General features: G+C 33.6%; 1 protein-coding gene across 4 annotated transcripts in view; it reads right to left on the bottom strand.

The window, feature by feature from the left end:
• The window catches only part of KNL1 (kinetochore scaffold 1), a 55,792-nt gene that overhangs the window by 38,277 nt on the left and 3,221 nt on the right, over positions 1-14,294 (bottom strand). For 2 of the 4 annotated variants that reach the window (XM_046655129.1, XM_046655132.1), the window contains exons 2-6: positions 12,412-12,498; positions 11,833-11,886; positions 10,862-10,901; positions 9,839-9,898; positions 7,031-7,092 (exon numbers count right to left, since the gene is read on the bottom strand). In XM_046655129.1, the coding sequence (XP_046511085.1) occupies positions 7,031-7,092; positions 9,839-9,898; positions 10,862-10,901; positions 11,833-11,867 (197 nt within the window). In that variant the 5' untranslated portion in view covers positions 11,868-11,886; positions 12,412-12,498. Of the gene's footprint in view, positions 1-7,030; positions 7,093-9,838; positions 9,899-10,861; positions 10,902-11,832; positions 11,887-12,411; positions 12,499-13,155; positions 13,230-14,294 lie in introns of those variants that run through there. The other 2 variants (XM_046655131.1, XM_046655133.1) reach the window with 2 other exon arrangements.

The raw sequence follows: 14,294 nt of genomic DNA, 5'->3' as shown, positions 1-14,294 counted from the left end.
TTTTTTTTCACTTCCCAATGACCTCTTTTTTTTTTATACCTCCACCTTCCTTATACAAGTTTGTAACCCAGACCTTTGCACTGTTTCTCAAGAGTTTTTGCAAATTTAAACTCTTGCTTCTAATTATGGAACAAAAGGCTTTATTTAACATTTAAAAAAAAGATAAGGATGAAAATAAGCAACACTAGGAATAAGAAAGTGGACTATAAATACAGAGACTATTTTGATTGTCTAGGAAAATAAAAATGATCAAAATGAGTTAAAGAAGCAGCAGAAAACCAGAATAGATAGTAAACAATAAACAACATTAGGAATAAGAAAGTAGACTATAGGTACAGAGATTATTTTTTAAAAATTGTAAGAGACTATCACGTAGAACTTTAAGTCTATATTTGGAAAAAAACCACAATGATTTTCTAGAAATAGATGATCAGAATCAGCAGAAGAACTACAAAACCAGAATAGATAGTAAACAGAGTAGGAACTGAAAAGGTAGTCAAAGATGTACATGTTATAAAAGTACCCGGCCCATTAAAAAGAAAAAACGGGGCTGGCCCCGTGGCTGAGTGGTTAAGTTCACGTGCTCAGCTTTGGTGGCCCAGGGTTTCTCCGGTTCAATCCTGAGCACGGACATGGCACCAGTCATCAGGCCATGCTAAGGTGGCATCCCACATGCCACAACTAGAAGGACCCACAACTAGAAATATACAACTATGTACTGGGGGGCTTTGGGGAACAAAAGGAAAAACAAAATCTTTAAAAAGAAAAAAAGATCTATCATAATGTTAAAAAAAAAAAGTGGGGGAAACTGTTTATGTATTGATACGCAAAGATCTCCAAGATACATGTAAAGTTAAGGGAAAAAAAAGCAAATACAGACGAACATGGATAACATGTTACCATTTACGTACAGAAGTAAGAAACAAGAATGCATACCTGTGTTGGCCTGTGTATGTATGAAAATTATCTAAAGGAACAATAAGACCTATTTACGGGATAGAAGCTGAATAGATGAGGCACAGGAGTGGAAAGGAGACTAAACAGTTTTGAAGGTCACTTTGAATAAGCTTACATAAGGGGTTAAGAGCATAGAAAATAAAAAGCTTTCTGATTGATTTTTATAAGACGTACAGAACACCAACAGTAAAACCAAGTAAGAATAGCACACAAAAAATCAAGAGGCCAATCTCACATGTGAACCTTACTGCGAAAATCCCAAAATATTAGCAAACTGAATCTGGTAATGTTTTAAAAGAATATTTTATGACTAAGTTGGATTTATCCTAGGAATGCAGAAATAATTCAATATCCAAATAGTTATTTTACCACATAAAAGATTAAAGTAGGAAAAATGCTACAGTTCTTTTAATAGATGCTCTAAAAGCATTTAGTAAAAGCCAATACCCATTCTTTTTTTTTTTTAAAGATTGGCCCTGAGCTAATATCTGTTCCCAGTCTTTTTCTCTTTGTTCTTCCTCTCCTTAAAGCCCCCCAGTACATAGTCGTATATTCAAGTTGTAGGTCCTTCTAGTTCTGCTACGTGGAATGCTGCCTCAGCATGGCTTGATGAGTGGTGCTAGGTCTGCGCGCATGATCCGAACCTGCCAAACCCTGTGCCACCGAGGCAGAGCATGCGAATTTAACCATTTGGCCGCAGGGTCGGCCCCCCCAATACTCATTCTTGATTAAAAACAAAACAGAAATCTGCAACAAGAGAGTTAAATTTACCCAACAATAAAGGGAGAATAGGTATATAATTTTGACAAATGTAAATAGGCTGAACTATTCTATTAAAAAATGGCTATTGACAATTAAAATTTTTTAAAACTCAATCTACAACCTATAAGGTACAAACTGAAAATTTTCAAAGTTAGGAAATTATCTATCGACAAACATAGAAAAGGTAAAGATAATTACGAAGTTATACAACACATTTTTTCACAGCAAAAAAGTATTAGCACTAAACAAGGTTGCTATCATACAATAGAAGGAAAATAACAATGAAAACTAATAATAATGAATGATCCAAATTACAAATTAAGAAAAAGATGCCAGAGGAGAAAAATTAAAGAAATATAAAGAGGAAAATGCATAAATATATTTCCTAAAAATTGAAATATTAGAATGCCACATATTAGGCAGGCAAAGAGTAAGTGGCAAACCAATATAATATAAATAACAAAGCATATTTAGTAAATATATGGAGAGACCTAACCAAAAGGGCAAAATAATTCTTTCCTCCATTTTTCTGTAAATTTATCTTAATTATGTTTGTTCCTTGCTTTCTCTTTCTCTTTTTTTATCTACATAGTATCTATGATATAAGGAAAGCTTTCAAAGGTGTAATCTTGCAAAAATTATTTATGAACCAAGAAAGACACATGCTTTAGCAAATATAAAATTTAAAGGGCTCAATCACACAAAAACTTTAAGATATTTTCTTCAATATTGCCTAGGTAGATGAGAAAATAAAAAATGAAACATTTCAAAATGAGAAAAAAGCATAAATGAACAAAATATAGAAAAATGGTAATGGCAAATAAAGTACAAATTAAAACAAGTAAGAGATAACATTACAATCAATCAAATCAGCTAAAAGTAAGTGCTAAAATCTAATGTTTACAGTATATTGGGAAAAAATGTACATTACTATATAGTTTAGTGGTACTAAAACCAATAACAAAAATGTAATAAGGGCTAAACAAATGCTTCTTCCTTTAACCCTGGCAATTCTACTTTGGGGAATATAATCCCAAGAAAGTAAAGCAAAAGAAAAAATGTAATGTGTACAGAAATATATAACACAGCACAAGAAAGAATCAAATAGCCAACAGAAAGTTAAAAATTATTATTTTTACATTAACATGAATATACCTAAAGAAAACATGTGAAAGAAAGGTCAGTTTGAAACAAACAGGAGAAAATGAGTTATTAAATCAAACTTGGCCAAACCATTCAAGGAGTATACAAGTAGAAGCATTCAAGGCTTTGCAATAGATGTGTACATGTGTGCTACTGTGGAGATGGATTAATTAGGTTGAATTGATTAGGATTAATTAGCTTGGTGCCATTAAACATTATGAAACATTCAAATAACTAGTGGTTCAGATTCTGTGATCAGCAAGTCATATTTATATTATAATTTACTTTCTTAGATAAAACGCCTATAAACAATGTACTGATCTACTCAAACAAGTGTTTTGATTCATTTGATTTATTTCTCATGATATATTTAGCAGTATATAGAATATATGTCATGAAATATTCTATTTATACACAAATCTCTAGTGAGTCTATTTAGTAAAAGCCAGATCAACTCATTTTGGGTATAGACAAAAACAATATAGAGTCTGCAAACCCAAAGGCAAGATCCAGGAAGACAATCGCAACTTCCCCAAGGAATATACCGCCTAGGGAAGTGTACTGGCAGGCAACAGCTAGTCTTCCCTGATTATACCAAGTCTTATTATGCATCATTCGTTTTTTTCCCCCCAAACTCAACACGTCAAATATTGACAACTCATGTTTATCCAGGAAGACTTTAATTGATTTACGGATAAAAGATGAATAGAAAAAAGTTATAAAGCAATTAAATTACTATCAGTCTACAACAAAAAACATATTTCAGAAGGTACTTTACCATTTGGAACTACTCAGTCACAAAAATGTCACTCATTGTCTACTGCTAAGTGGGAACTCCTTTCTTGACACCTTACCCAATATTTACTTATTACTCCTCTAAGGAAAAGAAGAAAATAAGTTCCTAATAGCCCCACAACTGGAATCCTGGGCAACTATAAATTTATCCTAATGCAAAATCATGTTTTATATGGCCATTGTAGAACTGGAGTTACTTAATTTGTCTGATCCTAAAGGCTGGTTAAGGTAAAGAGTTCGGGGGACAGAGAGGAACAAATGAGAAATGGAAACCAATGCAGATCAAAACCCATGACTTTGCCAGGAAGATTTCTGGACATGAAACAATCAGGCCTCATCTGAAAACGTTTAAATTCAAGGTTAAATTGATCTAGGAACTCACCTCACAAAAGGTCAAACTGAAGCAGTCTGAGGTATACAGAGAATAAAATTTGAAGAAGCTGATATTAAATAGTCTGTTTTTATGATAGCTAAAAAGAGAGTCTCTGTTTACAAAAAAACAGCTACCCTGGAATACCAGCACATCCCTTCCCCCTCCACAACAATGTCTTGAAAATAGTTGGTTCAGGAAAACCCAACCCATTCAATTATGAGTAAAAAGCATAGAATCTACAAAGACACCATAAGATTAAAGGGAAGAAAAGTGCAACATAATTTATTAACATAAGAAAAACACTCATCAGAAAAATGTTGTCCCAGAGCAGACAAAAATTGTATATGGATTTAAAAAGCATAATAAAGCAATCATCTCTATGAAAGAACAGAAATGAAAGCAAAAATACAAGAACTCAAGGAAGAGACAGTAAGACAGCAGGAAATGAAAAACAAATAGATGAAACTCATGAAAGCAGCAGAAACAAAAATATAATCACCACAGGAAGGAGGCAAAACTAGAAGGGGCACAAGGGTGAATAAGCAGTTTGGAAAATATATTTAAGGACATAAAGAAAATTTTAAAAATGAACAAAGTTAAAGAAAATAAAAAGAATTAAGAGAGAAAACAATACACACAGAAGAAAAGCAAAGAATATTTATGTTCATAAATTATTGAGTCCCTAAAGAAATCTAAAATAATGGAATAGAAAAAGATACTTAAACGTTAATTCAAGATTCAAGACCCAAAACAGTCAAAATAGAGATATATCCTCGTAATGTCAATAAACTTCAAAGACAAAGAAAAAAAATCTGTTAGGCAGCCTGTGAAAAAGATACAGTCACTTATGAAGGGGAAAAATCATTCACTCCTCAGATTTGTTCATAGAAATATTCAATGCCATGGGGCCGGCCAGGTGGTGCAGCGGTTAAGTTCGCACGTTCCGCTTCTCGGCGGCCCGGGATTCGCCGGTTCGGATCCTAGGTGCAGACATGGCACTGCTTGGCAAAAGCCGTGCTGTGGTAGGCGTCCCACATATAAAGTAAAGGAAGATGGGCATGGATGTTAGCTCAGGGCCAGTCTTCCTCAGCAAAAAGAGGAGGATTGGCAGTAGTTAGCTCAGGGCTAATCTTCCTCAAAAACAAAAAAAAAGAAAAATATTCAATGCCAGAAGACAACAGAATCACATTACGTTTCTTTCCTTAAGGAAAGGAAACGTGAACTGAAGTTTTATATCCAGGTAAACCTTCCTCTTCAAGTATAAAGGCTATAACTAACAGTTTTGAGCACCCAAAAACTCAGGGAATATTATTTCAATAAGCCCTTCTTGGGGAAACAATAAGAAAACACACTTCAATCAACCAAGAGATAATTACGGCAACTATAGCAAAGGGAATGATATGAACATTTAAATAAATATAACACAACTAAAACAAACAAATGTGACAAATGCCCTAATGTCAAACACTAAGAAAGAAAGAGAGAGAAAGAGAAAGAGAGGTGATACAACTAAAAAAAGTTGGGAAGGGAATGAGGATGGGCAGAAGTATGCTAATTATCTCATCTATTATAACTGCCAAAGGGTATCATATAAAACAATGAAGTTTTACTTGAAGTTTAAGCATATTTAATACTACAAAGATATATTATTGACTAAAATTGGGTTGGGGGAGAGGAAATAGACTAATTTTACCATTGTTAATACATGGTGAAACAATACACAAAGGCATACCAGGTAAATGAAAACAAAAATATAGCAGAGACAGAAGTCTTAATATCATTCTAGGTAGAATTTGGGTCAAAAAGCAATAAACAAAACAAAGATGAGTATCTCATAATGCTAGAAAGTACAATTCTGAAGATATAACAATGATGACTATGCACCAAAGAACACAGAAATCAGAATTCATGAAGGACTATCGGAAATAAAAAGAGAGAGTGAGATGCACTACCAATAAGAGACTAATTTACCTCTCTCTTATAATTCATGACAGATTAAAGTGACTAAAACTATATAACAGAAGACCCAAATAACATAAGGTATAAAGTAGATATAATTGATATATATCAAACCCTGCCCCCTAAAATACAAAATATATCTTCTTTTCAAGTATGTACGGATCATTCACAAAAACTGATCATATACAAGATCACAAAGAAAATTTCAATAGAAATCAAAATAATGATTACAATTGTAATCATGATTACAATATAACTAAAAATTAATGACAACAAGATGCCCTTACCACCTAGATATTTTTAAATTCTTTAATAAACAACTCTGGAATCAATGAGGAAATACATATATACTGTTTAACATCAAGAAAATAATCATAAAGACACTACATCTAAGAATTACGTTAAATTAATAAATTAACAGGGGGAAGCGATGATGTTGAATCTTTTTATTCAGAAACTTGCTATATCTTCATTTGTACAATTCTTCTTTAGTATCCTTCAGGAATATTGGTTCTTTACACACATTTATTATTAAATTTACAGCAACAAAATATAACATAATGAAAAAAAGACATTTATCTTCTATGTGTTTATTATTTATACATAGGAAATATACTGATTTCCATATATTAATTTTGTTTCCTGCTACTTATTGTCTGCAGAGGTATTTCAATCGATATTCTTGGATTTTCCTAACATACAATCATTTAACCTGCAAAAGGTAATTGATTTACCCCCATCTTTCCAATGTTTCTAACTCCTCTCTCTCTAGTTTATTTTTGTTGGTTAGCACCTCCGATACAACACAAATACAATACAAATAACAGTGGTAAGACTTAGTTATTTTGTTCCTGACCCTAAAGGGAATGCTTTCAATGTTTCTCTTTTAAGCATAATGATGAGTAACAAGCTTTTAAGTAACATTTCTCTAATACTTATCTAATTGAAACACAGATTATCAGAGTTAGTACTAACATATTTGGTTTAACACACAAAAAAGCATTACCTGTAACATTTTAATTATTTCTCCTTTTAACTTACTTTATAGTATCTGCAAAGCTGACTCGACGAGAGCTTTTCTTATTTCTCAAAGCATTGGATTCCTAGGGGCAGAGTATATATGGTATGATTCTTAATGAAACCACTGTGATTAGGTCTCCAGAGTACTACAGACAGAGACTAAGTCTTACTCTCAATTAATTTGATATTATTATTAATTTTCATAATAAAGTATGAATTTGACTCTCCAAAATATCCGAAGCCAGAAGCACTTAAAAATGAATACGATTTTCAGTGTGAATGATAATAAGCATACTGACACAAACAACATACATTTAAGGAAGGTGATTGCTGTCCCTTATCTTTTCTCTCTTTTTAAATGAATGGGTTATTTTACTATCAAGAAGAGGAAAGACTGGGGACAAACCAAGTGATACGCTGCCTGTTATGGGAACCTTACTATACTATTTTTAAGATTTAAAAAAAATTAATTGTAGTAAAATACACATAACATAAAATTTACTGTCAACCATTTAAATTTTTTTAATTTTTATTTTATTGTGGTAAGAACACTTGATAAGCGATCTACCTTCTTAAAAGATTTTTAAGCGTACAATATTGTCAACTATAGGCACAATGTTATAAAGCAGATCTCTAGAACTTACTCATCTTGCATAAGTGAAACTTTATACTCATTGATTAGCAACTCCCTGTTTCCCCCTCCTCTCTGCCCCTGGCAACCACTATTCTGCTCTCTGCTTCTATGAGTTTGACTATTTTAGATACCTCATACAAGTGGAATCATGCAGTATTTTTCCTTCTGGGTTGCTTCCACTTTTTGGCTACTGTGAATAATGCTGCTATGAACAGGGGTGTACATTTCTTCAAGACCTTGCTCTCAATTCCTTTGGGTATATTATACCCAGAAGTGGAATGCTGGATCATATGGTAATTTTATTTTAATTTTTTGAGGAACCACCGCACTGTTTTCCATAGTGGCTGGACCATTTTACATTCCCACCAACAGTGCACAAGGGTTCCAATTATTACACATCCTAGCTAACACTTGTTATTTTCTGTTTTTTTTGATATAGCCATCCTAATGGGTATGAGGTAATATCTCATTGTGGTTTTTATTTGCATTTCCCTAATGTTTAGTGATGTTGAGCATCTTTTCATTATAATAATCTATTTTTATTTTCCCTCATCTTCTTTAACAAGAGCAAACATTTTTACTCACATTGATATCAAACACAAAAAGCAAAAGAGAGAGAAACAAAAAAATCCACAGAGAATTTTACTGTGTTAATTCTGAATACCTAAGCATAAGTCTTATTACAACAAAGAATTAGGAATGTTCATCCTCTCTGTTAAGACCCTAGCAGACACTACAGGGGGCCTTGAGTTTAATATGACAATAATACTGACATAGTAAATACTGGGACTAATAGAGATTAATATATTTCTTACTAAAAAAAAAACACCCCAAACTGAAATTCATGTGGTATAATGGAAAGAGCACTGAGCTAGAAATTAGGAGATTAGAGCTCCAATTTGAAGTATGCCCCGAACTAGCTGCATGAGTTTAGACAAAACATTTAACCTCTTTGGACTTCATATTTCTCATCTATAAAAAGAAGGACCTAGAGTCAAGATTACTGATGAGCTCCTGTTGGTTTTAAAGCTCTCTGAGTCTATGAATAGGTCATTTACTCATTCAACATTCATTAAATTTTTAAAAAATACACACACACACCCCAGATCCTGTGCTGAGTGAGAGAAAAATGGTGGTAAAGGAAACAAATACAGTCTCTACTGGGGATTAATAATGAGACAGATATTAAAACAAAAAATCCACACAAACATAAAATTCAAAGTGTGATGAGTCGTATGAAGGAGAACTATATAAAAAAAAGTAAGTTAGCCTGAGAATCAGGGAATACTTCCTTGAGGAAGTACATCTAAGTTGAGACCTGAAGGATTAGTTAGAAGTTAGTCAGATGAACAGCTGGGTAGAGGGAAAGCATTCTAGGCAGAATGTGTGCAGAGGCTCTAATGTATTTGACAAATAGCAAGATCAAAGATGCCAAAGTAGAGTGAGCACTCAGAATTATATATCTCCAAAACTATATGCATTTCATCAATCAACAAAATGTACTGAAAGTCAACTATGTATGGGGCACAATAAATTAAAAAAACACATGATAAAGTTCCCACCATCAGGGAGTTCTCAATTTAGACTAGACATTAGTAAACAAATACAATAGAAGGTGCTAAGGGATGATTTTCTGAGAAAAGTGACATGAAAGCTGAGTGTTGAAGGACAAACAGGGATTATCAAAGAAGGCTACAGATTTATGGTAAAGCAAGTATGATAAAACATTAATTGTAGAAGCTAGGTGATGCTATATGAGCACTGTAAAATTCTTTCTACTTCTCAGTATGTTCGAAAAAAAATTTTAATAAAATGTTGGGAGAAAAAAGAATAAGGGACTAGCAATCAAAACGGAGGGTACATCACATGTAAATATTTGCAGGCTTGACAGTTCAGGCCTTGTTTGGGGAATAGTAAGCAATTCCAAATGGTGAGACATATGTGTGAGAGTGGCAAGAAAGAAGGCTGGAAAAGTAAATAGAGGTTAAAATTCATGAGTGCCAGCTTACTCAAGCATTTGGATTTTAACCTGAGGGCCATGGGATGTTTACTTGTACACAATCAATTGAGAATTATTTATGATAATCTCTCTTCATATAGCTAATAAAGCTCCTGACTATTAGAAATATCACTGAAAATAATCATCTATAAAGCATTTATATAAAGCTTATATATATAAAGCACTAGAGACTTACCTGAACTATTTCATTCCCATTTCTGAGGTCCTGAAGAGGACTCCTTGGGGGTTTCAAAATCTAGAAGTAAGAGTTAGAATTATTCAAGAAAATCTGGCATACCTATATTTTAATAATCAGTTCATTTCAAGTTATACCATGAGTAGAAAGGTAGAGATGCTAAATATCCTGTAAAAATCTCTAAACTCCTCAAATTCAAACTGTTCAGGGCTATATTTTGTGGCTGGTTTAAATATTTGGCATCTATTACCTTCTCCCTGCCCACCTTCCCCAATTATTTTGCCTATTCTCATTCCATGTGGTCTGGGTAAAGCTCCACCCCAACGGTAGGGTACAACACGTGGCCTAGTATAGAAGAATCTGCACATGATATTCTGTCATCAACAGTGATTGGTTCAGGAATGAGGACTTGACCCATATCAAGATAATCAAGCCAACATGATTCAATTCTGAGTCTTTTGTTTTTTTATCTTGAGGAAATAGACACTATTTTTCATGTAGGACTTGAACCTGGAAGTTGGAGAGCTAGATGATATACTGTAGTAACTACAGAGAGAGAGCCTGTCTGATCATGCCCAGAAGAAGCAGTCAGAGTAGGAAAAGTGAAAGGAAATCCTAGTACTAGTGATATTGTTGGATATTGTGGTCACCAAGTAGTGCCTAAAGTCATCTCTATCTTTGGATTTTTCAATTTTATAACCCAATAAATTTTGTGCTTAATTCAGTTTGAGTTGGATTTTTTGTGTCTTGCTACAGCTTTGTACATCAGTTTAAATATATTTTGAAACAGCTCTACTGAAGTATAATTTACAAGGCATACGATTCATAAAATTACCATGAAATTCATAAAATACAAATTCTAGTATATTTACAGAATTGTGTAACCAGGTTAAATATTTGAGTGTTTATCCAGAGAGCAATAGGAGCCAGTGGGGGTGGATGGTGATGCCACAGCCAAAATTACTGTGGTATATGATTATTACTCAATAAAAGGTAACAATTATTGACTTAAGTGTTTCTTACTGAGGAATGTCGTCTTCTAACAGGTCTTTCTGTATTGTCACTGAAAGAGGAAAAAAAAATTTACACACACATTGGTAAAAGACTGAATTTTCAAAAGCCATCATCACAGCATCCCTTACATGCTTTTAAATTGGCCATCACTTTAACTTAACACTTGGCATCATTTTCACTTAGAAAAATTTATATTGCAAGACTTTAAATTCAGTAGTTAGGAAGTCAATATTTTAAATTACATATTGTATAATACAAGACTCTCTCTTGAAAAACAACCAGTAAAACATAATTTACCATAATTACAAAGGTATAATTATAAGATATATCGGCTATAAATCAAGAGACTCTAGCTCTGGTTTTAGTACTGCGTGATTTTTAGACCAGGTGAAAATTCAAACGCCTGGGGAGGTCAAACAGATAATTTAGTAAGTGCAAGAAAAAGAAGTGGTTTCAAGACCATAATGGAGAGTTCCTGCTTGGTCGAAAGGTCACAGCTATTACACTGCTCAGGTTAGTTGATGCCAAGCAAAAATATGACCCCTGTTTTGCCACACTTGATTTCTCAAGAGAAAGTGAAAATCTAATTGTTGTATGGAATTTTGAAATTTTGGCAACTAATTCAAAAATTTAAAAACATTGTTTAGGCAAAAAAAAAAATTAGGTCTATAGGCTGTAAACAGGCCGCCAATTTGTGAGGCCAATTCTAGACAAATCATTTCATTTTCTTAGGCCTCAATTTTCTCATCCTTAAAATTGAAGAGATGGGAGGTGGTCTCTAAAGTCCCTCTTAGTTTTAACTCTAGATGAGTTTATACAAAGACACGGCAAGGAGGTTGATGACTTTGTAACATTTACTTCTTTTCCCTGGAACAGAATGGAAAAAGATTTCAGAAGCTACCAAATAGGTATTACTAGTAGGAAAAGTACCTTTCTCTGATAAAGAGTTTAACATTTTCAGCTGCCTTGCATGAACTTACTTTTCTTCATTAGCCTCTGAAGACGTCCCATCCATTTTTGAAGAAAAACTTTTTCTGTAACAAATACACAATATTAGAAAAGAAGAGAAAGAAGGAAGAGAAACTACAGTCTATGAAGAGATATGAGCAGAGTTGAGACTTCAGGATTACTTTCTGGGGAAGACCAAAAAAAGGAAGGAAAAACTACACTAATGAGACTATAAAACATGAGAAATTTTGAGGAGTTTAAACTATTCTGTTATAATTAATGTTCCTGGTAAATTCTCATATTCAAAATAAAATCAGTGACCAACTCTGATTGGGATGATCTGAACTTTTAATGATTCAAATAAAAATTCGCCGTAGTTTATAAGAGTTTATGGATTACATAATAATTCAGTCTCAAAATGAAGTCAAAATTGGGTATCAAAATACCGTGGATTTGCATAACATGCATATTTATCTTATGAAAATTCAACTATAAATACTCAGCAAAAAATTTTAAGACAGAAAAATAAAGTTTTAAATAGAGCAGCTGATTATGCTTACAATGCCACTCAATGAGTATTTGTCTTGGAAAGACTGAAATAAAAGGCATACCTGAAGTTTCCTCAGTTGGTGTTAGTTCCTACCGATCCATAACTATTTTAGATTTTCACTTTATGCATTAACTTTACAACCTCACACCTAGGTAAGAAAAAAATCCATTGCAGATTTCAGAAAAGAGAACAGCTAGAGATTTTAACTCAACAATAATTAGTATTTCTACCAGAACATTAAATTAACACTATATACATAAACTGTTAGAATCAATGTTCTTACTTTTAGCAGTAAGTAAAAAAAAAACAGGTACTTTAAAAGATATCTTACTTTACACGCTTTCATCATACATAACAAAAGTCAAATTAGGAAACAATTCTTCAGAATAAACCTGAACTTCAAACTGAAATAAAAGTCTGCTTATTTTTAGTATCAGTTTATTCAGTTAGCTATCAATACAGACAAGATGATGGGCATCTTCTAGGATTTGATCTCTGATCCTCTTCTTTTGTCCTTCATCGCTTAATCAGTCTGCTTATCCATTCTTGTGGCTTCACTTACCTCCTAGTCACAGATAACACTCATATGTACTTAATATTTTTAATTCTTAAATTTTAGCTTTTATGTACACAGTATAAGAAGTTCATTTTACAAGACTGTTTTTTTTAAAACAGCAGCCCCCTGCACTTCAATATCCTCCTTCCCCAAAGCAACCACTTTCACTACTTTAAGCTAATTATTCTGTATTTAAAGAAATCTCTCCAGCCAGCCCTGATGGCCTAGTGGTTAAAGTTTAGTGCTCACCACTTATGTGGCCCGGGTTCACTTCCTGGTAGCGGAACCCTACCACTCGTCTGTCATGCTGTGGCAGCGGCTCACACAGATAAACAGGAACAACTTACAACAATGACGTATAACTATGCGCTGGGGCTTTGGGGAGGGAAAAAAAAAAAGAAAGTTCTCTTTTCTGCAACCACCTGTCACTCACATACACACATTTAGACACCCCCCACACCCAGATAAATACAGTACAAGAAAAGAAAGATTACATGCCAATTTCACAATCATAAATATAAAAATCCCAAATAAACAGCAAAAAGGAGTCAGCAATTTGTAAAAAAGGATAATATATCATGGTTATGTTGGTTTTATTCCAAAAATGCAAAATTAGTTTAACATTAGAAAATCAATTTTACAATTTACCATACTAACAGATTAAAAGGGAAAAATCATCTCAACAGATAAAAAACAAGTTTGATGAACTTTAACATCCTTTCTTTTTTTTTTTTAAGATTTTATTCTTCCTTTTTCTCCCCAAAGCCCCCCAGTACATAGTTGTGTATTTTTAGTTGTGGGTCCTTCTAGTTGTGGCATGTGGGATGCCACCTCACCATGCATGGCCTGATGAGCGGTGCCATGTCCACGCCCAGGATTCAAACCCGCGAAACCCTGGGCCGCCAAAGCGGAGGGCGCAAACTTAACCACTCGGCCACAAGGCCGGCCCCTAACATCCTTTCATGTTGGGGAAAAAATTTGGCAAACTAAGAATAGAAGGTAAATCCCTTAATCTAACAAACAGCATCTATTTAAAAAACTGACAGCAAACATCAACTTAGTGGTGAAACTCTGAAAAATTTCCCTCTGAGACCAAACAAGTATGATAGCTACTTCCATGTCTATTCAATCCATCATCAAGTCTTAGTAGTTCTGTTCCCAGTATATATTCCAAATCCTTTCACTTCTATCTTCAGTGCCACTACTATAGTTGAAGCAACCACCATCTCTCACATAGAATACCGCAATATCCACCTCACTGGTCTCCTTGCTTTCACTCTTATCTCCTTACAGTCCCTTCTCCAAATAGTAGGCAGTTACCTTCTTAAACATAAATCACATTTAAGACATTCTCCTACTTAAAACCCTTCAATGGCTTCCCATCATAC

The sequence above is a fragment of the Equus quagga genome, chromosome 2, assembly GCF_021613505.1.
Source record: "Equus quagga isolate Etosha38 chromosome 2, UCLA_HA_Equagga_1.0, whole genome shotgun sequence".
NCBI classification, from domain to species: domain Eukaryota; kingdom Metazoa; phylum Chordata; class Mammalia; order Perissodactyla; family Equidae; genus Equus; species Equus quagga.
This window is presented reverse-complemented; position numbering and strand designations above follow the sequence as displayed.